The sequence below is a fragment of the Xyrauchen texanus genome, chromosome 8 (assembly GCF_025860055.1).
Source record: "Xyrauchen texanus isolate HMW12.3.18 chromosome 8, RBS_HiC_50CHRs, whole genome shotgun sequence".
In the NCBI taxonomy this organism is placed as follows: Eukaryota; Metazoa; Chordata; class Actinopteri; order Cypriniformes; family Catostomidae; genus Xyrauchen; species Xyrauchen texanus.
This window is the reverse complement of record NC_068283.1, coordinates 45,523,494-45,548,637: the sequence shown is the minus strand read 5'-3', so window position 1 is coordinate 45,548,637 and position 25,144 is coordinate 45,523,494. Positions and strand designations below refer to the sequence as shown.

The 25,144-nt window shown below is 41.3% G+C and overlaps 1 protein-coding gene across 1 annotated transcript in view; it reads right to left on the bottom strand.

The window, feature by feature from the left end:
* Positions 1 to 13,326: 13,326 nt before the first annotated feature.
* Positions 13,327 to 25,144, bottom strand: part of LOC127648273 (interferon-induced very large GTPase 1-like) — a 39,511-nt gene continuing 27,693 nt past the window's right edge. Inside the window, exons 5-6 of the mRNA XM_052132860.1 lie at positions 15,767 to 19,883; positions 13,327 to 15,415 (exon numbers count right to left, since the gene is read on the bottom strand). Coding sequence (XP_051988820.1) covers positions 14,742 to 15,415; positions 15,767 to 19,883 — 4,791 coding nt within the window. The 3' untranslated portion in view covers positions 13,327 to 14,741. The remainder of the gene's footprint in view (positions 15,416 to 15,766; positions 19,884 to 25,144) is intronic.

The window sequence follows — 25,144 nt, the reverse complement described above, 5'->3', positions numbered from 1 at the left end:
TCTGATAAGATTTTCAGCTGTGAGACCTTATGTAGACAGTACAGGTGTAATGATTAATCGATCTTGATCGATGCAGCGATCCAATTACCAATGATCCAATGTTATAGATACAACACGTCAATATCGATATAGAATTTTTTTTAAAACGTATCTTTATTTTAATACTCTCGTGTCAGCCACGTCCGTGTGCATTTCCGTCAGGCGATGGAGCAATCTTATAACATTAATTTCACTTTATGAGAGCTAAATATGGTTTTCATGTAGGACAAGGATGTGCGCATGGTCTGTGAAGCCAAACAGCGCTCTGCTATACGTGCGTGCACATCAACTGGGCTTCCCGGAAACGCAAGCTCCAGTGACAGGATCAGTGTGAGCACGTCAACCAGGCGCTCCTTAAAATTAATTTGCTATTTTAAAGTACCATGGAGCAGTTCAACCATCAAGTGAAACATCTTGACAATCAAATTTATCGACATATAGATAAGAAATAAATAGCATACAAAGACAAATACACATGATGTACCTAACATATCATTACCATCAGAGGTGTAGTGGTAAAAAAAGAGGTGGGTAAACTATAAATTCTGGTGGACCACGATGTGGTCACCCGGTAAGGTGGGCCACTACCTACCGGTGTATGTGTATCCTGATGACATCGCTATAGGCTATCATTTGATGGTAGCCTACTACCAAGGGTATCACTGGTTGTTCCCTCATCATAGGTCACACAATCACTATTCAATTCATACATTAATCTAAGTTCTTGTTAAAGAGACCCAAGAAGGAATAATATGGTTGAAATCTATAAAGTTTACTAAATGACAAAACAGAGAGAACAAAAATATTTAAGAGAGATAGAGAGGGAGGCTTATATCCAGGGCTTCCAATGCAATGCACTTGTACATAATGATTAGGGATCGCGGATTAGGGATTAGGGCGTTACGCCGGTTTCACACTGCACGCGTTAGCAGTGCGTAAGCAGCGCGTATTTTTTTCGGCGCCCATGTTAACAGATTAGAGCATTCACACCGCACGCAGAAGCGGCTCGGCAGCGCGTAGCAGGACAAGAGCAGGAGCAGCAGTGCCGCGATCGTTTCGGCGTCCTGTCTATTTTTGCCGCGCGGCTTACAATGAATTAAAGTGACAATGCATTGATCATGGCAAAAATACACAGCAGTTACCAAAAGCGCATTGATGATATCTATTGTCAATCAAATGACCTTCATCAATTTAAAAAGAAAACAAATGTCCAAAAACAAACTTGTTGCCCAAACTACAAAAACAAGTTTAAATAATTTATACTGCCAGTTTAGTTTAAGTTAGATTAATTTAATGTATAAATGTATATACACATAACTAATATATATATATATATATATATATATTGTCATAAGGATGTCATGCTGATATCATGCTGACAATCATAAAAATACAGCGCAATGGCCTTCCTTCTATCAACAACTCGCACTACACGGTCAACAAAAACAAAGATGAACCAAAAGTTATATAATATTATATTAATATTATTATAATAATATAATATAAATGTATTTGAAAACGAAATAAAGCAATGCCAACTTACCCATTATAGAGTAGGCTAGCCTACTTTGTCTGTAAACATCGCGCAGCGTCAAACGCTGCCAGTATGAAAGCAAAGCACGCGTGTCCTGCTTCCGCTCACCGTACGCACTGCTCCTGCGCTGCTTACGCGCTGCTAACGCGTGCAGTGTGAAACCGGCGTTAGGTTTAACAACCTATGAAACTAATAATGAACAATATGAAACTAAAACGACATAAGCTTAATTTAAAATGGCTTAGGAACTATCTATTTAGAGGTGGATAAACGCAATTTGGAGGTGGGTAAACGCTATTTCCGAATTTTGGGAGGTGCGTAAACGGCGTTTACGTGCGTTTAGCCTCCACTACATCCCTGATTACCATGTGTTAAAATATTATTCAAATTACAAATTACTAATCTGTAGGGAAGTGGTGGCTCAGTGGTTAAGGCTCAGGGTTACTGATCAGAAAGTCAGGGGTTCAAGCCCCAGCACCACCAAGACACCACTGTTGGGCCCTTGAGCCTATCTGCTCCAGGGGTGCTGTATCATGGCTGACCCTGCACTCTGACCCCAGCTTAGCTGGGATATGTGAAAACAAACACATTTCACTGTGTATATGCCAAAATGTGTGACAATTGATCAATTTTTTTATTTATAATGAAGCTCAGGTTATGAAGAAAAAAAATCTGATTGTGAGACTAAGGAACCAAAAATAACTGATGAAGAGAGACATGTTAGAGAGGCATGTACTCAAGACAGTGGGACAGAAGACCTGCCTCTGAGCATGATTCATTATATCGAATCAGTATCAGACACCGAAGAGAATGAGGCAGATGACGAACAACAGAAGATGTCATTGCAGAGTATAGTTCAAGTAAAGGAAGCAGTCACATATGTAGAGGAAGTATCAGACAAGAATGAGGCAAAAGAGGAACAACAGAAGATGTAATTGCGGAGAGGAGCCCAACCTGAACATGGAAAGACAGGAAACAAAAAACAATGGAGAAAGTTGCCAGTGGTTTCAAAGAGCTTCACAATTACAGTGAACAGAAAGAAATGGCAGACAATAGTTCCACTGCATGGTTCAACGAAACTGAGGCAACCCCGGACCAACGTATTGTACAACAGTTTCCGAGAGAAAAATCCCTGTTGTACCCTTGCCTTCAAAAGCCATCATATCAAAACTCCTCACAGCCGGAAAATTAATAGTCCCTGTTTAAACATTAGTGCTGTTTGTACTTTTCCTTCCTGCAGTGCAAAGTACTTCTTTAAAAGGAAAAGGGAACCAGAAGGAGACACAATGGTTAAGATATCTGCTACAAAGAGGAAAAATGGCACAAAACAAATGAAAGAAAATTCAGACCAGCAGCAAACACAAGGAGAATTGCAAGAGCTCTAAATAAAGGAGTGAGCCAACTCTTCTATAGTAAACTTAAAAAAACACCCGTTACAGAACTAATTTCAGGAAACATAACCCGAAGTCTGAATAAAAATGTTCTTAAAGTGATTAGTTCAGAGGTTAGAAAAAGTAAAAGAATTCCTGATGATGCTTTCATGGAGATGTACCTCACACAAAATATCATGAAGGAATGTGACTTCAGATTTCACAAAATGCCTGGGTACATACAGCACTTTCATTTACTACTCTCTCACTCTTCCTGGATGTGGTCAGAATGCACCTCCCCTCCCAGTCTGTGAAATGCTGACAAATGAACACTCTTTACCACCAATCACATTCTGGCTAATGCAGTTCCTCCGAAAACTGTCACAGTACACAAAAATAAGAGTACATTTTCTTAATATGTTTAACGTATTTATCCCCAAAAAGATTCAGTGTGGATCTTATGCAAGATGGTTTCACATACAATGCCTTGGAATGACAGCTGCACAAATACCAAACAAAGATATCCCTTGGTATTGTGTGTTGTACAACACCCCTAACTAAAGAGGCCGTAGGAGAGTTTGGTTATCTCTTATAGAGTTTGTAAAATAATTGGTCCCTAAAAAACTCCAAGGACAATGCAAAGGCACTTTTTTCGAAACTAAGTGTTGTAGTATAACCAGCAGGAGACCACTGATGATTGAACTGAATTTGGTGACACTACAATGTGTAACAGTGAAGTTATTGAATATTTTGTAGTATCGCATTTCGGTTTTGCACTTTGTAGACGGTCCCTGCGGACTCTCAGCCGGCTGTGCTTAGAGATCAATGTCATTAGTCCAGCTCTGACGGAGGCTTGTTTTGATGTTTGTCTACATTAATGCGGTTGCAATGAGGTGTTGTTTGTGTTTTAAGAACGTTTCGCGTATGAGTTATTGATCCGGGAAGTTCGCATCTGTGAATATATGTTTACCGAACTTTACCGAACTGTTGAAGTTCATTGCCGATCGGCGGTTTACTTTCGTTTTCGGTTTCTATGTGTTTACATATTAACTCCATATCAGCATGTTGTGATGAGCGTTATTGCATTACAAGCTGATATTCCTATGTTATGTTATGTATATTGTTATTGATTATTACATAATCTCCTGTGATTTGTTAGAGGTATAACAGTACAGAGATGGTATGTTTATATATTTCTTTCTTTCGGTTTCTGTTGTAGAACCACTCACACACACATATAGACACGTGCACACATGTACCTGTTCAAATACTCTCCTATACCCTCATATCAACCTGACTACCTGAAAATGCAACCTGTCATGTGCCTGTGACTTGTGGCTTCTTCAATGTAAATAAACCCCTGTAGTGTTTTGTGTTCGGGACAATAATCAGACCAAGGAAGAAGTTCTCAAACGTCTTTACTCGTCAACATCCTAATACAGACTTCCAAACTACCGAAGCCGGTTCGCTCAGGAAACGTCAAAACTCGTTTCTATAATAAACCGTAATATAATTACTGCATTTGCAATACTGAGCCACGAGATGGCAATCTCTACCTGTTAATTACGCCAATCTATTACACTCCTTCCCTTTTAGCTTTTCCCTTAACATAGCCCCTTTTATTTAGCAATAATTAACAACATCTAACCTTTCATTTTACTCAACCAAAATAAATCTACTGCCCTGAACATTTTATAAATTTTGCAAATGAACGTTCTATTAGCACAACAAAAATGTCACTTGGCAGCTAAACATTTACTGGAATAAAAAAAACATTTCCATACAACATACTGCCAGTTATAAATCCAGTTTTTTAGGTGGTACCCGGACCCTCTCTGGGTACCTCCGTTTCTCAGGTGAGCTTTTGCTTTCTGTGTGCGATGATGACACATCGACAACCTGTTCAGCTGGTCTAATGAGAACTTTAGGCGGTATTAGCTTGACTGGTGCACTGGGGACAACAGCTGGAAAAACACAGTCCCTGATGACTGGTGGTTCATTCTCAACCACTGGTGAGGGCAAAACTTTTTTAGTTTGTTCACCTTTTCCTCGCCATGGCAACATGTTGTCGACATGCACTGTGCGTTGCCTCTGACCCTCCTGTACCATGTATGTGACAGCTCCCAGTCTTTGCAGCACTGTTGCCTGAATCCATTTCTCCACTCCTCCCCTGAAATTTCGGACACGGACAGCTTCCCCATCCTGAAAAAACCGAAGACATGAACCACCACTGTCATGATGACGTTTCTGTGTAGCTTGTTTCTCTTCAACCCGACTGGCAAGCTTGGGTTTAAGCAAACTGAAACGGGTCCGAATCTGGCGCTTCAGAAATAACTCAGCCGGAGTCCGACCAGTCACTGTGTGGGGTGTACTGCGGTACATGAGCAAAAAATGTGCAAGTCTATGACTAAGTGGTAAAAAAGCCTTTTTCTCCGCCTCCAACACATCCTTCGTCAACGCACGTTTCAAAATCTGCACTGACCTCTCTGCAGCTCCATTTGATGCAGGATGGTATGCAGGTACAGCAGTGTGTTTGATACCGTTTCCTCCAGAAACTGTGTAAACTCCCTCGACACCAGCTGTGGACCATTATCTGAGACCAACTCTTCTGGCAGTCCATACGCAGAGAACAGGCTTCGCAGCACTACAATGGTGTTTTGAGATGTGGTGGAAGACATGGTGAAAACTTCTAACCACTTTGAATGGCTATCAATAACCACCAAAAAATACTGTTTATCCTTCTCTGCAAAATCAATGTGAATTCTCTGCCACACTCTTTCCGGCCACCTCCAGTGGTGCAGCGGTGCGACTGCTGGCATTTTCTGAACAGCTTGGCAGATAGAACAACCTTTCACCAGCTCTTCAATTTCCCCATCACAGCCAGGCCACCACATGTAACTGCGAGCGAGAGCTTTCATGCGGCAGATACCTGGGTGCACATGATGAAGGTCTTCCAGTAAACGCTGTCGATAACCTGGGGGTATGATGACTCGCTGGCCCCAAAGAATGCAACCTTGTTCCGCTGACAACTCCTGCCTGCGTATGAAAAAAGGCCGCAGTGCTTCCTCCTGAACATGACTGGGCCATCCATTCATTGTGTAGCTCCACACTTTGTTCAGTGTAGGATCTTTTAAAGTAGCTCTCTCAATGTCTTTCGCACCCATTGGTAGTTCCTCCATGTGTGAGAAGTAAAAAATAACTCCCTCTTCTCCTGTGTTGTCGAATGAGGCAGTGGGTAGGCGAGACAGAGCATCAGCGTTTGCATGATCAGCTGATCTCCTGTACTCAATATCATAGCTGTATGCCATGAGGATGAAAGCCCAGCGTTGCATCCTTAATGCTGCCAACGTTGGAACTGCTGACTTTGGTCCAAGGATAGTTAACAGCGGTTTGTGATCTGTAATCAGTGTGAACTTCCTCCCATAGAGGTATTTATGGAATTTCTTAACTTCAAAGATGATAGCCAGTGCCTCTTTCTCGATTTGGGCATATTTTCTTTCAGCCTCCGTTAACGTCCTTGATGCAAAAGCTACTGGCCGTTCCTCTCCATTGTCCATGACATGGGAAATTACCGCCCGTACTCCATAGGGTGACGCATCACAGGCAATCCGGAGTGGCAACCGTGTGTTGTAATGCACCAACACCCTACTTTGCTGTAATAGCTGCTTTGCATCTTCAAATGCCTTAGCACACTCCGAAGTCCAAACCCACTTTGCCTCTTTTCTCAACAAGTTGTGTAGAGGGTGGAGTAAGGTGGAGGAATTTTGCAGGAAACGGCTGTAGTAGTTAAGAAGCCCTAAGAAAGACTTCAGTTCCGTGACATTAGTTGGCTCAGGCGCTTTGTTTATGGCTGCCACCTTTTCATCCGTGGGGTGCAGGCCATCCTGGTCAATGCGATGTCCCAGATACTCCACACTGCTCTGAAAAAACTGACATTTTGACAATTTCACATGAACACCATGATTTTCCAAACGTGTGAGCACTTCATCCAGTTTTCTCAAATGATTTTCCTCAGATGAAGCAGTGATGAGAATATCATCCAGAAAACATGTCACATGGTCCAGCCCTTGTAAAATCTGTTCCATTACAGACTGAAAAATCGCAGGTGCACTGGAAACACCATAGCTGAGGCGATGAAATTTGTATAGGCCCTTATGAGTGTTGATCGTCAGATACTTCTCTGATTCCTCATCTAACATCAGCTGCTGGTAAGCATGAGACAGGTCAAGCTTACTGAATGATGTTCCTCCTGCTAAAGTAGCAAACAGATCTTTGGTGTTAGGCAGTGGATATGTCTGCTCTTCTATACACCGATTAATACTGACCTTGTAATCGCCACAAATCCTAATTGTTTTGTCTGCTTTTGGCACAGTTACAATCGGAGAGGCCCACTCACTCATTTCAGTCTTTGAAATCACCTCCATTTTCTCCAACCTGTCCAACTCCTTCTCTACTGCTTCCTTTAATGCGTAAGGAACAGGGTGAGCTTTGCAAAGGATTGGTGTAGTGCCTGGTTTTATGCGGATTTTGGCTTTAAAACCCTCTATGCAGCCTTGTTTCTCAGAGAAAACTGCCTTGTGGCGCTGTAACACCTCATTGACTCCTGGGGTCCACTCTGCCTGTGTGAACACCCTGTGCACTGTGAAAATCTGTTTCCAGTCCAGGTGTAGTTCCTTAAGCCAGTTCCTACCAATCAGAGCTGGTCTACTTCCCTTCACAACAACAAGAGGTAAGGTAACTTTCTGTGTTTCATACTGCACTGGTATCTTGATGTATCCTAGAACAGCGATACATTGGCCTGAATATGATTTCAGCTTTAACTTGGGGGCTTGTTTTAACAGGAAATGGTTCAGATTTGTCTGGTAGTAATCCTCTGAGATCACTGACACAGCTGACCCTGTATCCAGCAGCATTGTTGTGCTCTTATCACCCAGTGTGACATCCACGGTGTACCCCTTTTCACAGCTTGAGATGGAATATAATGCATACACTCCAAAAAGTTCAGCCTCTTCATCCCCTCTGGATGTATTTCCTTCAGCTTCCACATACTGAGTTCGAGAAATGGCTTTTCCTTTTCTACATGCACGTGCTATGTGTCCAATTTTGGAGCAGGAATGACACTTTTCATTCTTGAATCTGCAGTCACGTGCTGAGTGTCTTCCACCACATCGGTAGCATGTCTGTGATGTCCCAAAATTACTTTTTTCTCCTTTTTGACCTTTGCTTTGAGCTTTATTATCATTATGTCATCTAAACTGTCCTTTTCTCCCCTTTTCAGAAAAACCTGCACTTGACAAGGCATTTACCTGATGAGCCTGGCTGTGTCCAGAAAACTCCATCGATTTCTTTGACGCCAGCTCCATTTCTACTGCAATCTCACAAGCTTTTGGGAAAGTCAGATCCTTTTCAGACAGCAATCTGCGCTGCACTGCATCCGAGCGTAATCCACTCACGAAACGATCTCTCAGCGCATCATCCAAATACTGTCCAAACACACAAGTAGCTGATAACTGCTTCAAAGCTACCACATAATCAGAGACAGTTTCCCCCTCTCTCTGGTTACACTTTTGGAACCGAAAACGTTCCGCGATTACAATCGGTGCTGGCTTGGAATGTGCGCTCAGTGCTCTCACCAGATCAGAATACTCCATAGTACTCGGTACGGTCGGCGACACCAGATTTTTCAACAATTTATAAGCATCTGCCCCAATCACAGAGAGAAACACCCACACCTTCTTTTCATCCTTGATTTCATTTGCCAACATCCACTGTTCCAGACATTCCAGATATGACTCAAAATCCTCCTTCGCGTCATTGTATTCATCCACGCGACCGACTGGCACAGCCATTTTAGATTTTTTTTTCCGAGGCTAACTGCTAACTGTTAATCCAGACGTGCCTGGTTCCTTCGAAAAAAACGTATTTTCCTTTTTCCATGACCAGTGTACGGTTCCTTTTACAATGCAGTGCCGCAATGGCATTCGTTTAATATCCTCGTCGCCATTTGTAGTGTTTTGTGTTCGGGACAATAATCAGACCAAGGAAGAAGTTCTCAAACGTCTTTACTCGTCAACATCCTAATACAGACTTCCAAACTACCGAAGCCGGTTCACTCAGGAAACGTCAAAACTCGTTTCTATAATAAACCGTAATATAATTACTGCATTTGCAATACTGAGCCACGAGATGGCAATCTCTACCTGTTATTTACACCAATCTATTACAACCCCTTTTAAGTGGAACCTGGATCCTATCCTGTGTTCTGACCGACACGCCAGGAGGCGAATGGATAATTAGGAACCTCCTTAGTATACCGCCTTTGTTCCTTCCCCAAACTATCAAACAACTAGAGTCAACAAAAGCCCTTTGCAGTAGCCTATCCAGGGGGAATGGGTTTCCTTAGATTAGTATGAGTCTTTGGATTGGTTGCAGGTGAGCATGCAAGGACTGGTGGGAATTATGAGATGTGGAGGTGGTTAAGCACAATTAGAGGAGGAACATGTAATAAAGTCCTTCATTAGATGAGCCTTGACTTAACCAGCAGGGGTTTGATGTATAAGCGGACTGGGTTGTATATTAGCTTGGTTTGGATTTATGAGTGTGTTTGAGAGTGTTTACTCTGCAACAGACAAAGAGCAGAACTCTAATAACAGCAATCACCATTACACATCACCAGACCATTCACATACAAACTATAGGCTGCTCCCCTTACACGATAACATGATGATGCATGAACACTTGTTATAACATTTACCATCATTATTTACCCACATGAACTACTATAACATTATGAACATAATTCTTAACATTGTAGATCGGCAGATAAATTAGCAGAGCTAGCACGGATTAATTAACATTATCACGTAACATTACACAGCCGATGACTTTATAATTACTGATAACAACGAACATAACTCAACGTACATAGTAGGATTGATCGAACTCACTCAAATAAGACGCACATGAACACAAGATACGTCCAAACTGAGGCTGATCATAACTTTAATGCACGTCTCAGGCGCGATGATCTCTTGCCGCGGCTGATGCAGTATGTTCTTCTCTTTCTAGTGAACAGCGCCATTTCTGAACTCACATGCTACATGTTTCCATAATAACCCAGTCCCAGCCATGGTTAGTGCGACAGCGCTCATACATTTTCTTACTTAAGTGACCTTTTGCACATCGTGAGAGATGAGATCCTGTAAACCCTGATACAGTTTTACTTGTGCATTACTGTAGATATTTAGTGCATTACAGTATATGATTGTGCATTTTATATTCAAGAGGGAAGAAAAACATGCGAGGTATTTATGTACAAAATAAAAGTCATTTCTGCAACAAACTGATATTCCCGCCCCACATTCACAGCATTGGTTGTTGTGTTGGGCTGGTCGGGACACTCAAACTGATCAATGATTAAAAGCACCGCAGTGTTCACACTTTTCAAAGAAATAAATATACACATGGTTACTTACAGTTGTCTAGACATGTTATGTGGGATAAGAGTATCTCAACATCAATTACACATCAGCTATACAGTAAAAGAAAGAAAATGTTCTGGATTGTAGCATGTGTGTTGGATTATGGATCAATTTTGAGAGTTTGCTGAATTTGATTTATATATAAAAGTGTCCAAAAACCTCCCGAGACACACTGATGTTTTTCTTTGAATGCACTCGTCTCAAAAATCATAAAAATACTTGAACTTATATCAAATTAATATCTAATTATGAAAAATGATCCACATGAGACTAATATTGCATTACTCTTCTTGTGCACAGTCGGTGTATGTGCGCTCTCACTCGACTCAAACACGTCTGGCCCAAATGAGTTTGTTACTGCACACTACATTATTACTCTGTTGTATATACTGTAGATGTTGCAGGAACAGGAAGTGTAGTATAGTAGTATGTCATTCTGAACTCTAGTTTCTAACATGCTTCACATTCAATGTGACACACTGAACATATCTGTGATGCTGTACAGGAAAACAACTTGACATCAATATGAGTAATAAAACACTCAGAGTCACGATTTCAATCATTTTGAGATCATTTACTGAAGTTTTTGTTTCATACATGCACAGAATAGAAGTGAAGAAGAGCTGGTTAACAAAACAGACATCAGTTATTATAGTCACATGCACAATATGATTAAAAGTGTCATTGTTATTAGTGTTTCTAAACATGAAATATTCTAGATCCGACTTCTTATGAACAATAATGATGTATTAATCATGTTCTCATTCTAAGGTTTAGTAGATTATATGCAGGGGTCAGAGGTCATCTATCAGTCATGAACACTTTTCTGAATGTGTCTGAAGTTCCAGTTATTTCACTATAATAGAGTCACATGTTAAAATAAACTTTAAACAAGAATAAAACTACTGTAGATGATCTAGACAGAGTATCTTGTGAGTTTTCTTCACTGCAGACTTTATTCTGGTCGTGTTTGTGGAATGAAGACCTCAACATCTGCAAAACACTTGAGCAAAACAAGTCGAGAAACAACAAAAGCCAAACAGGACGACTCTGAAAGTATTTCATTAGTAGAACTTGAAGGTTGTAAAATATACGTCTAAAACATTAATGATTAGAAATATCAAATATATCAATGGTTTAATGAATCATGAAAGAAAGTAAAAATAATAATAAATCTCTCAATTCTATATGATTTAATAAATGGTGAATCAAGTGTTTAATTGATGATTAATTATATGAATATTATTGATCATGTATGAATAAATGCAGTAAAATAAAAATACATATTCTCTAAATGAATAATCAATGTTATTACAGACCCTCAGTTACCCCTCAAATAACATACATCACTTTACATGTAATAAGTATGATGATTAAAATAAAGATAATAACAGACAATCATAAAATATTGATTAACAGTAAATGAGAATAATATAAAGAGAAAATGTAAAGCAAAGAGATTATAAAAGCACAACACTGAAGATTGTATTTCAGTTATTTAATTCCAGAGAAACTGATGCTATTAGAGACGTCATTAACTCAGTCACCATCAGCTTGTAGAGAACTCAAATATGATAGAGGAGGAGTTATGTAGATGAGCAAATGAATGCGCTAATTAAGTTACGTGTGCCGCTAAATTAACACCAGATGGCGTGTGGCGTTTTCTTAACGCGTGACGACGCACAACATTTAGAAAACGGCATTTCAAAGCTTAATATGGCAAAACAAAACACATGAATTCTGACCGTCTTGGCTTTCCATAGCTGGTGGACTTTCAGGTCCTAGGGTAAGAGTCCGGTAAAGCTGGAAATATATTCACAGATTCGAAATTCCCGGATCAATAAATAATTACAGAAACGTGGTTAACAGACAAATGCAGTTCACACATCAGTGGTCTCCTGATGATTATACTACAACACATAGTTTGGAAAAAAACATTTGTCTTAATAAAAATCCCTCAAATTTATACAAAAGCAAATTTTTCCAAACTATGTTTTGTAGTATAACCAGCAGGAGACCACTGATGTGTGAACTGCAATGACACTACAATGTCTAACAGTCAATTTTGTAGGATCACTTTTCGGTTTTGCACTTTGCAGACGGTCCCTGCAGACTCTGTCGTCTGCGCTTAGAGATCAATGTCATTTGTCCAGCACAGAGGAAGCCTCGTTTTGATGAAATTGAGGGTGTAGCTCGTTGTCTACATTACTAAGTTTGGAAATATGTGTCGTTTGTATGTTAACAACGTTTCTGTAATTAGTTATTGATCTGGAAAGTTCGAATCTTTGAATATTTTATTTTATGGCACAAACTTGGTGTTTACTCCAGAGGGCAGTAAGTGCAATTTCAGCTTTATGAGCAACACACAGTTTATACAGTGAAGAAACACTTTAGCAGCAGAACAACACACACATTCGTTACGTTCTTGCGTTCAAAACACTTGAAGGAGCGCAAATGCGATCTAAGGGATCTCAAGATGTGTTTAAAGATTGAGTATTAAACTATATTTAACTTGAAACAGTGAACTGAACATTTTATGTTTATGATGCAACACACCCGAGACGCTACACAATCATGTCTGATGCAGGTGTACATTGACGGGTCCTTAAACAAGCCCTCATAATAAATCTCTGCTTGATAAATTCACTTGTGTAATGGATTGCTGTGAACTGCCAATGATTGACTTATGATCAATAATATGGTAGTAAACAATATGTTGTGTTCTAAAGCCACTTTTTGTCTTATTAATGATGAACTCTTCTGCCACAAGTATGTAATGCATTTTAATTATCTGAATATTTTTTTATATATATATATATATATATATATATATATTTAATTATTTAAAGATAACTATAATTATTTCATCATTATATATTGAATTATTGTTATATGAGGGGCTTTCTCAGCAAATATTTGTATATGCGATTAATCACGATTAATTGATCGGGACAAAAATTTTAATCGATTGACAGCCCTAATATATATATATATATTGATCTCACAACTGTTTAACAAACGGCAAATCAGTGTTAGTTTACATGATGTTTTGGAAAGCCGGTTTCTGCAAAAAGCCTGGAATAAATATTTTCTTGTGCCTGTCAATGTGGCAGAGATGTTCGTGAGTCTTTCATTTGAAGTCCGAGTAGATTCTCAAGTCACTAAACATTACATCTGTCTTTTTTTATTTTTTTTTATTACAAATGTATGATCTTTGAAAAATCTGGGATACTAACAGGATCTATTTAATTTAATTTAATGATTTCAAAGACTTAATTAACTTATCCTGTACTGATTTTTGTAATAAAGGTGTTGCAGCTTTTCTCATGGTCAGTTCCACAAGGCTCAGAACGCGCACACACAATGCAATATGATATAGGCAATGCAATATCATTAGGTATAATGTTGACCAAAACTTGCCAGCTGTACAAACAACTGTACACGTGCTGATTGCGAGAAGCTAAAATATGGGACAAATCTCTCTCTCGGAAGCATATATACAACGAAAACTTTGATAAAATGAAGCGCTAGGTTTAAATTGGCAATAATATTGAGCCATGTAGCTACACTGCATAATGTTTGCAACAGTACAGTATAAGCTAGCTTTGTCTGTTGTGACTAGCCTCTGAGAATGTGTTCTTCCTGAAGTTTCTGCTTCTGAGGGCACAACCAAATATGAACACATATGGCATTGTGGGTGCCACCATGTTTCATGGGACTCTTATCACAATTCAGGCTTTACATGGAAATACTATGATACACAGGTTACACCCTTATTCTATGATAAGGGTCCGATCGATCATGACACACAGGGAAATGTGATGCAGATATAAGAAATTCATACAAATAAAATACAAATTGTTCCTTTAAGATATTAATAGTTAAGGTCAAAACACTTGAGTCGTTTTCTCTCATTTTAGGTCGAGTCTGGAGTCTATTAAAATGCAGCACAAGCGTGAGTTGAGTCCCCATCTCTGAAACTTGCTCATTATAATCCAGCCCAACGTACAACTCAATGCACAAATTTACTCAGTAACTATCAAGAATTTGAAATGAAGTCACCTCCAAATTGAATATGAAAAATCTGAAAATGAATAATTGAATAAGAAATCTGCTGTAATAAATTCAGAGCACCTAACCAGCATAATCTCACTAATGAAGATCTAGTGTGATGCAGAGACCTTGCAGTGAGCTAGCAGACAAAGTATTTATGGATCAGATCATGATTCATTCTGGTTTGGTCAAGTTGGTGCAGACTGTGTAGTATGACCAGCTCATGACAAACTTGGACCAAACTGTTCTATTAGTTTATATTTACTAAAAGTTTTTATTCAGACTCTCAATAGCATCTTGCTGTGAGTGCTTCTTCCACCCATCTGGAATCTGACCCGAGCCCTGGAACTTTTTATTATAATGTTTTTCCAGATCTTTCTGGAATCTGCACACAAACCACTTCCAGTACGGCAGCTCAGAGAGGTCAGGAGTGATGCTCCAGTTAGCATAATCATCTCCTGCTGTTCTGTATTCTTTGTATGAATATGACTGACCTGATGATATAAATATTTTATCACTTGCCACTGAAGTTGTACAAAAATTAGCACAGAGATCCTGTGTTCCTTCATAATGCCATCCTTTCAGTCCATCCACTCGATGGACAGGAACACTGTGATCTCCATCATGGTACTCTATTGTGTTGGTGCAGATTGCAGCACAGAAAGGACACTGAACCCAACAGCACTGACACAAGTGACCAATCAGAATCTCATCTGGTCTGTCCTTACGGTCCAGAATTACTGGAAAAGTCTCTGTACTGAATTCACTGCTTATGTCTGATATTACTGAAGGAAATTCCTTTCTGATCACATCTTCTAAGTGTTTGATCTTAACGTCATCACGACTCACTCCACTGAAGTCTTTAACAGAGAATATCAGCACATCTGAGAGCTTCTGTGTGAAACACTTCAACCACAAATCAACATCTACACTGTTCACTTGAACATGTTCAGTAGATTCATGAGCTGCTTCAACATCTCCACTGTTCACTTGAACATGTTCAGTAGATTCATGAGCTGCTTCATCATCTCCACTGATCACTTGAACATGTTCAGTAGATTCATGAGCCGCTTCAACATCTCCACTGTTCACTTGAACATGTTCAGTAGATTCATGAGCCGCTTCAACATCTCCACTGTTCACTTGAACATGTTCAGTAGATTCATGAGCCGCTTCAACATCTCCACTGTTCACTTGAACATGTTCAGTAGATTCATGAGCTGCTTCAACATCTCCACTGTTCACTTGAACATGTTCAGTAGATTCATGAGCCGCTTCAACATCTCCACTGTTCACTTGAACATGTTCAGTAGATTCATGAGCTGCGTTCATGATCTTCTCCTGCAGGAGTTTGATGTTCTTCATCATCTTGGGCCGAACACTGACACTGAACTTATCAGTGATGTACTGACTGACTTCATCTCTGATGAAACTCTTGAAGTGATGTCTGGGATTATCAATGTAGTTCATGTATTTGTTAAAATCCTCCTCTTCTGCCAGTGTCTTCAGGATGTGTTTCTCCAGATTAGATCTGTTTCCATTCAGTGATTCACAGTTTGTTCTCATTTCATCTGCTAAATCTCTGGCAGTGTTTTTGTAGACACTCTGTTCAATGGGATCTTTCAGTTTCTGACAGATGATCTCACCAAAAACAGCAGCTGATGTTGCACCTTTACAATATTTCTGGAAAACACTGAAGTACTCTCCTCTCTTCTTCTCCATGTAGAGAACAGGATCATTGGCGTCTCTGAACAGTCTGTGTTGGTCAGTGAAAGTCTTGTTTGATTTCTTACAGATGGAAAACACTAAATCAATGGAGAATTCATTCTTGAACAGATATTTCACTGGTCCATTCTGATGTTCAGTGAGTTTTGACTTTATATAGTCTGTGAGTTCTTGAATGTAGCTTTTGTTGTAGCCCATCTTTGAAATGTTAAATGACAGGATCATTTTGTCTGTCTCATGAGCAATTTCACTGACTAACGTTCTTATTTGGGTTTCATCCTCTTTAGACAGAGCAACACCAAACATATCTTTTGCTCCTCTGTAGAGGTTTCTAACAGATCCTGTAATTCCTCTGGATTTCTTTAACTGTACATAATCTGAATAAATCAACACACAGAAAATATCCCTGTTCTCCCTCCAGTGATCGACAGCTGCACTTTCATAGATTTCACTGAGGAGTTGTTTCACATCTCTTAATATGTCAATGTCTTTGATTGGATGAGTGTCTCTGATGATCTTCTTCACATGCTGTTCCCAAAACAAATCAAACTCTTTCTTCAGTGTTTCTTCATCATTTGCTTTGTCTTTGAGTGTTAAGGCAAGTTCTTTGCTTATTTCAAAGAGAGTGTTTTCATGATGTGTCTTCTGAGCTTCAGTCTCTTTCTTCAGTTCTCGCTGTTGAAGAATCTCATTTAATTTCCTTTTTGTTTCTCTCACAATGTTTTCTTGAAGCTCTTTGATTTTTATCTCAAATGAAGTTTTCCACTGAATCAGAATTTCTTTATCTTTGTCTTTCTCAAAGAAATCTGACATAGATTTTTTCCCTTCTTCACTTTTCTCTTTCAGTTCTCTTTGAAGGTGTGCTTCATCAACCTCATGAATTGTTTCATTTTCTATGTTGTTGTGTAGTTTGTTCTCAATTTCCAGCATGGCAGTGCGGAGAATCCAGGTCCACTTGCTGTATTCTGTCTCCAGTTTCCTGTATGTTGAAATCTCCAGAGAATTTCTGAAGCTAAACACAAATCGTTCATTTAGTAAAGCCTCCCAGAGATCTTGAATACAATCTTTCAGGTGTTTCAGCATCATGCCATCTGATGTTGAGGCCTGTTTAAGAATTGTTTTCTTTAGATCTTGAATATTTTCACAGTAGTTTGGGTTTGGTGGTGCCATGGGTGGGCTGCCCTCCCAGAGTTGTGCAAAATACTTCACATCCTTCTGAACATCAAATTCAATGACATCACTGAAACTTTCTGCATCACTGACTTCATCTTTAGCAGCAAGTTTTGTCATTTCATCCAGTTTCTCCAACAGTCGTCTCCTTCCCTCCATGTTTTTCTCTCCAGCTGTGATGTCTGAAACATTCTGATGCACAAACATGCAGCTGGGATTCAGTCTGACCTTCTTCATCCTCAGGAAGGCCTGAACAACAATCTGAAGAGTGTCCTGCATCTCAGATGGGTTTTCTCCAAAGATGTTGATCAATGTCAGATGCCCAAGACCCACAACAAATGTGGCCAGTTCATTGTCATGAAGTCTCGTTGATCTTCCAGCCAGTTCTGGAGCACGAAGTCCCTCAGTATCAACCACCAGAATATAGTCAAACTTCAGCTGTGCTTTCATCTGCTCTGACACTCTGACCAGCTGCATGAAAGCTCCTCTGGTGCATCTGCCAGCACTGACGGCAAACTGCAGTCCAAACATGGCATTCAACATGGTGGATTTCCCAGAGCTCTGAACACCTAAAACTGACAGCACAAACACACTGTGGTCTCCCAGTTTCTCCTTGAGTTCATCTAGAATAGCAGAGATCCAGATCACAGGAACATGAGCAGCATCTCCATCCATCAGCTCCAGAGGAAATCCAGAGATCATCATCTCTGCTGCAAGACTCGGGAGAGAAGAGAAGTGAAACTGCAGACCTTCCTTGTTCTTCTTCACAGATGAACATGATTCATAGATCTGACCGATCTCTCTCAGGATGTGCTCCAAACCAAAGGTTGCAGCCTGTAGCTCCTCAGATATTCTCTCAAGTTCTGCTTGATCAGTTTTAAATTGGTCAGAATTATCATTATTTGATTTCTTTTCTAAGACTTTTGACCACTTATCATCATATTTGTGATGTAGATCAGAAAGTTCAGTTGAGGTGTGTTCATCCAGCAGGATCCCAAACCATTTCAGGAAAACAGTTTTATTATTGGTGGCATATTTTTCATTCATTTCATTAATAAAGTACTTCATGAAGTCACTAAGCACACACTGATGCTGCTCTTCACGGATTTCCTTCATCTCTTGTTGTTTTTTACTGGTTTCCATTTCTGTTTCACTCCCTTGAGGTCGGTGTAGTTCTTTGTTCTTCTGACACCACTGATGCCACAGTTTTCCCTGACAGGGCAGAAATGATTCTTTGATTTTTGTCAGATCTTTATTCTCCAGTAATCTCATCATCTGCTGTGCTGCTTCTTTTCCTCTCCTGCAGTCTTCATTATCATCTTCATCTACTCTGATATCTGAGTGTTTGGACACATCTTCAAGTCTGAAAATGGAAGATGATTCTGAAGATGAGATTGAGAGACAATCATTTATAGCTCTTCTGAGTTCTTCAGACACATCTGACTGATTTCTGTCTTTCAACCCTATTTTGTATTTTCCTTTTTTTGTCTGAATTACAGAAGATTTGTCCCGAGTAAAAAGGCAAATGAGTGGCTTTGAGTCTTTGAAGAGTTTTTCAACTTTTGTCATATTTTTGTCATCCTTCTCAAGTTGTGGCAGAATAACAACATTGACTGAGGACATTTCAGTGAGGATCTGCAGCTGTTTCTCATGGTCTCCTGCATCTCCATGTAGATTACAGAACGCAACACACTCAGTAAATGTATCCGTGTTTTTTCCAGACGGGCAGTACCAGGCGATCTCCACCACTCCATCCATCAGTACTCTGGTTCTGCTGCTGCCTGGGCAGTTCCTGTGGAAGAACGTGTTGTGTTTCTCATTGATCAGTCTGTTCATCAGATGAGACTTGGATGAGGACACTGAGCCAAACCTGAAGAAACACACCATTGGAGTTTCTGCCTTACAGACTGACTGGACTTTACTGATGATTTTACCTGCATCATCAAATGTCTTCCAGCTCTTGTTGATTTGTCTGAATGTCCAGAGAGGAAACTCAATGTGTTGTGTGAATGGATCAGGTACAAGCAGAGGCAGAGCATACTGACACTGTGACAGTTTAGTCACCATCAGCTGCTTCAGGAAACTATCAGCACAATGAAACACAGCCATCTGAACATCCATTGGGTGAACAGGATCTGATCTGCTTGTTTCTTCATTAGACAAAGACATTTCTCTGAAAAAATCACCTTCATCATCAGACGAGTCATTGTCTTTGTGCTGTGTGTGTTCTTGTTTTTTGGTCTCTTTAGTTTTAATGTATCTTGCTCTGTAGTCCATCAACAGTAGTTTTTGTAGGAATGTCTGAAACAGTTCCTCTTCAGCACAAGACTCTTGAGACTGTGATGAATCTGCAGTTATCTGAAGAACATCTTCTCTTTCCAGTTTGTTTTGCAGTTTGCCCTCAAGATGAAGTCTCTGAAACAGATGCTCTCTATTTTCTCTTCTAGTCTTTTCCGGTTGTAATTCTTGACCTGGACTGACTCCTGTTGTCCCAAAGTTCATGTTTACTCCCTATTTAATAGACAAAACACATCCATTCATCCAATCACAAATGGATCTAAAAAGTGAACACATAATTTTCAAAGCATTTTCAAGACAATTAGAAAATGATATAATAATATATTCTGATATATTTTGATGTTTTATTTTTCATACTGTTTCAGTTACAGTTCATCAGTGATGAGTGTAATATCACCCCCCCTCTAGCTCCGCCCCTGAGGTTAATAATGTTATTTCTAATAATAAGTACTGTGGTGCTATTGGTTCACGTCTGTGCACATCTGTCCTGCTATCTTGCATGTTAATGTGCGTGTTATGCATATGCATGTAGCAAAATGGATCCCTTTGTAGTGACTGAGTTTCCCCACCTCTCTCGAAAGGCTATGAAAGTTCTCGTCCCCTTCACCTCCACTTACTTATGTGAGTGTGGGTTTTCCGCTTTGACCCGCTTAACAGCAATTACCGATCAAGGCTGCAGGTGGAGGACGATTTACGTTTATTCTTGCTACCGTGCAGCCCCGCATCGATCACCTGTGCGCATCAAAAAGTCGGACTCATTGTTCCCATGCAAGCCTATATGGATATACAGTAACAGCGCTGTCCATCTTGCTAATGTTGTTTGATGTCTAATGTTTTCAAAGTTGAATTGGCTTAAGTCAGTGTTTCCCAAACACTGTGCCGCGTGCCGTCAGGTGTGCCATGGAAAATTATCAAATTCCACAAAATAAATGCATGAAAATAATAATAATTTCAGAGATACAAACTCCTCACCATTCAGAGAAATTCACCATTTTGAAATCAGAGTCGGTCACTTTTGTGATTGTGAAGAGCAATGGTTAATGTGCAGAAGTGAGTGATATTTATATGCATTAAGGGTCATCACATGACTCCTGAATACACTGAAGTCAATGAAGTGCTGTTACTCCAAAGTGTTTTTCACACACACGTTTCTGCTTCACCAATAATATCTTTGAGATACTAAGCAACAAGAAATATTAAAACATTTTCCAAATTTGTGAAGGGACATTGAATGTCTCATAATTAATTTTTATGAAATATTGCCTTATCGTTTAGGAATATCAGAGACCCCAGTTATTTAGCTAATTTAAATTCACCAAGAAAATGTTTCTAAACCTAAACGAGTCCTTTTATTACTTTCTTCTATCAAAGCAATTGCAAGCTTTTATTCTCCCTTCCAAATACATGTTTTCAATGTTTATTGTGCACACCTCATGCTTTTTTACATGGAAAACTCATAAAATCGCTTTCTGCAACGCTTGTCGTGTGGAGGGTAATGCAGCCCTTGACGCTGGGTTCAGCCTCCTGAACCAAATTAAAACTGCCACGAGAAATCGTCTGTCCGAGACAAAGATAGAAAATCTGATGACAATCACCTCAGCATCCGTCTCCCTTGATGCGTTTGATTACGCACAGACGAGTTCAAGTCGATGCGGACCAGGAGGAAGATTTGAGTTGTCAATTGAGTTCGGTTCAGTTCATTTTTTATGTGTTTTTTGTAATATTGTGTTGTTCATATGTCATGTTTTAGTGGCCTCTGCTGTCACTGCAGTGAAAAAACATGTATCTGCTTCGTGTCTCTGTTGTTCATCTGTTCCGTTCATGAATAAATAAATGCATAATCTGCTGTATGCTCTTCCTGTAAATTCATGATAAAAAATGAAAATGTGAATGAAAATAAAAGCTATTAAATGACATATTATCATTAAAATATGACAATTAAAATGACGGGTAATAATAGATTATGACAGAATTTTTACGACCCTGAGAAGTCTAATGCAAGCACTAATGCAAGTATTTTCAAGTAAAGTCTTTTTTCTTTTTTTTCATAGCCAAATTTCAAACATTACAAGTAAACACGCTACTAAGACAGAAAGAACACATGGACAAGTTCTTGAAAAGGAAAAATATCGATGGCTAGCCTATGTGGGATAGTGGTGTGCCGTAGAATTTTTTATAGAATAAAAAATGTTGGGAAACACTGGCTTAAGTAGCCTAAAATCTCCAAAATAGCTCTTATTTAACTGAGATAATGTTAGTAGCCTGTGGCTGTTAATGAACATGTTTCCAGTTTAGTTATTTGACCGTTGAGGGTTTTCTGTTCAGTGATCAGACAACAGAGCTGTCCATCGTGCTGATATCGTTCTATGCCTGATTTTGTTAGCTCTTTGTTTATAGGGCTGCTGAGAATATTTCCTTTAGTTTTTTGTCTGTGGAGGATGCTGTTCAGAAGGCTAATTTTAACAGTTTCCCAATTGCTTGAATGTGGTAAAAATGTGTTACAAAGTATGTGTTCACAATATGTTTTAAAAAGTGTCACGAAAGCCGGGGAAGATCCCTCGATCAGCCACCGGAGGTCGCCTTCACCCCAGTGTTGACTTTCCACCTGAAACTTCATTTCCCATAACTGACTCTCATTACCTGTTCACCTGTTTCCAATCCTGCCAGCTATTTATGTCTCACACTCACTCTCCATCATTGCAAAGTCTTGTTTGCACCAGCTACATTTCTGAGCGTTGATTATTACCTGTCTTGTTTACCTGGGTTTTGACTCTGACTGTATTCCACCGATTACATTTGTTTGCTGCCTGCCTACTGTTGTGTTTGCCTGGACTTCTGACATTGCTGTTTGCTGCCTGCCCCGAACCTCTGCCTATCTCACTACGATTCTTCCCTGCCTTTGATATTACTGTTTGCCTGGATTACTCGAACCTTGCCCATCTGTACTTTGAGTTTGTTGTGTTCAATAAACCGCACATGGATCCCACTCAGCCCTTTTTACAAAAAGAAAGACCCATTTTTTTTAAATGTTTTGAAAAAATATAACCTATTTCAAAATGAAACTAAATTTAAAATGGAATGTTGATAGATTAATAAAAAAAGTTTTTTTTTTGCGTGCGGTCCAAGTAGATATGCAAAGCACGGAACGGACACAGCAACGAAGGGGCTGGGTCTGCCTTCTCCCGGGGCAGCGCTTGCAGGTTCACTACCTGGTCTCTAAAGGGAGTGATAGGAACCTTGGGAACGTAGCCCGGTCGCAGTATTAGGATCACACGAGTGTCTGCCAGACCGAACTCCAGGCAAGTGTCGCTGACAGAGAACGCTAGCAGGTCCCTGACCTTGCTCCGCACACCCGGCAGGGGGCGGGTTAGTGACTGAGGAGGAGGTCCGGCCGGGGAACAGTCATGGGTAGTAGTCAAGGCGAGAGGTCTGCGTTCAGCATGCCAGGACTGTTGAGGTGTGGTGGTAGAGTGCCGTGAGAACGTGGTGACCCAGAGACAAAGGAAATAGCTATTTTATTGAGAATGTGGGTACTGCAGCCCGAATTGGTTCCGACAAATGAAATAAATTCAACAAAGGATTCTCCTCGTGGCCCTCCACCAGGGGACGGAGTGGTCTTCTTAACAGCTCCGGAGTGAATGTCTTAGTCTCTGGGTCGGGCGTCTCAGGACCGCTTGGGAGACTTCCAGGTCCTCGAAGGGGTCTGCGGGGGGCGTGCACTTCCTGCGGAGTGCTCGATGCAGGGGCTTAGAGCTGGGCCTGGGTTGAGGCGGAGCTGCAAGTTTCTTAGCCGCAGGAGGACGCGCTCGGTGAGCAGACGGAGCACGGCTCATGGCGGCAGGTTTGCGGCGGGGCAGGATGTGTCCACTTCGCGCATCTCGACCAAGTTCAGCCACAGATGACATTCCTGAACCATGAGTGTGGCCATCGCCTGCCCAAGTGACCGCGCTATGACCTTCGTGGCCTTGAGGGCGAGGTCGGTCGCTGAGCGCAGTTCCTGCTGCACGTCAGGATCAGGACTACCCAAGTCTTTAAGTGCCTTGGCCTGGTGGACTTGCAGGAGGGCCATGGCATGCAGGGCAGAAGCGGCCTGTCCGGTGGCACAGTAGGCTTTGGAGGTCAGTGTCATCCTACAGGCCTTGGAGGGGAGCACAGGGCGACCCCGCCAGGTGGCGGCATTCTCAGGGCACAGGTGGATCATCTGCCCGAGTGACTGCGCTGTGACCTTCGTAGCCCTGAGGGCGAGGTCAGTCATTGAGCGCAGTTCCTGGAGCACGTCGGGATCAGGACTACCCAAGTGCAGATCTTTAAGTGCCTTGGCCTGGTGGACTTGCAGGAGGGCCATGGCATTCAGGGCAGAAAGGGCCTGTACGGTGGCGCTGTAGGCTTTAGAGGTCAGTGAAGATGTAATCCTACAGGCCTTGGAGGGGAGCACAGGGCGACCCCGCCAGGTGATGGCGTTCTCGGGGCACAGGTGGATTGCAACCACTCTGTCCACTTGGGGGACCGCCGTGTACCTGTGGGCCGCTCCGCCGTCGAGAGTAGTGAGAGCGTATGAGCGAGAGGCTTGGTGACAGGTGGAGAAGGTCCTCCATGTCCTCCATGAACTCGTCAGCTCATCATGCACTTCTGGAAAGAAAGGAACCGGGGGGGCATGACACGGCATGTTGGACATCTGGGCGTCAGCCTCAGATTGGGCGTGCTGGCCCGAAGGTGGCTGCCCAGTCGAGTCATCTGCGTCAGATGCCGGTGACTCCCTGATGCAGCGGCGAGCTCATCCAGCTCGGGGGGCTCAAGAGGATAGGCAGGCTGGCCGTGAGGCGAGCCGCTGTTGCCTCGAGCCTGGACGGAAGTCAACGAGCGTGCCGGGGGCGGGTGGTTCGTGGGGACATACCTGGAGAAACTGAGCCCGATGCCATCCCCAAATTGCCTCCATCGCCAGCCGGTTCCTTTTTAGGAAGGAAAGCTGCGACCGCAACATTGTCATGGTAAGATTCTCGCAGTGAGAACACGAACCATCCACACCTGCTGCCTCTGTGTGATCACGGCCCAGACACACGAGGCAGCACCTGTGACCGTCAAGAGTGGAGAGCACTCGACCGCATCCAGGAACTACACAGGGGCGGAAAGGCATCTTTATAAAGACGCGTCCTGAAAAGGATGTTCAACGCCGCTGTGTATTGCTCTTTTAGAGAAAAACACTCTTTTAGGAAAATTTCTCTTTTAATCTGTCTTTGCCCAGGGGCAAAGCTGCACTGCCGTGCAGAGAAGGAGAAAGCAGCTGATAGATCCGCTGATAGATCCGCTGATAGATGCACCATAGATCCAACAGCATGCGCCAGAGATGGGAGGAAAACAGACTGTGTCTCGCAGCTCACTGCTCACACAACCAGTCGGCTCCGAAGGAAATTTCTGAATAAATCAGACGCATTTCCCTCCCTTTATACCCGTATTTCCGGGGGGGGGGGACATGC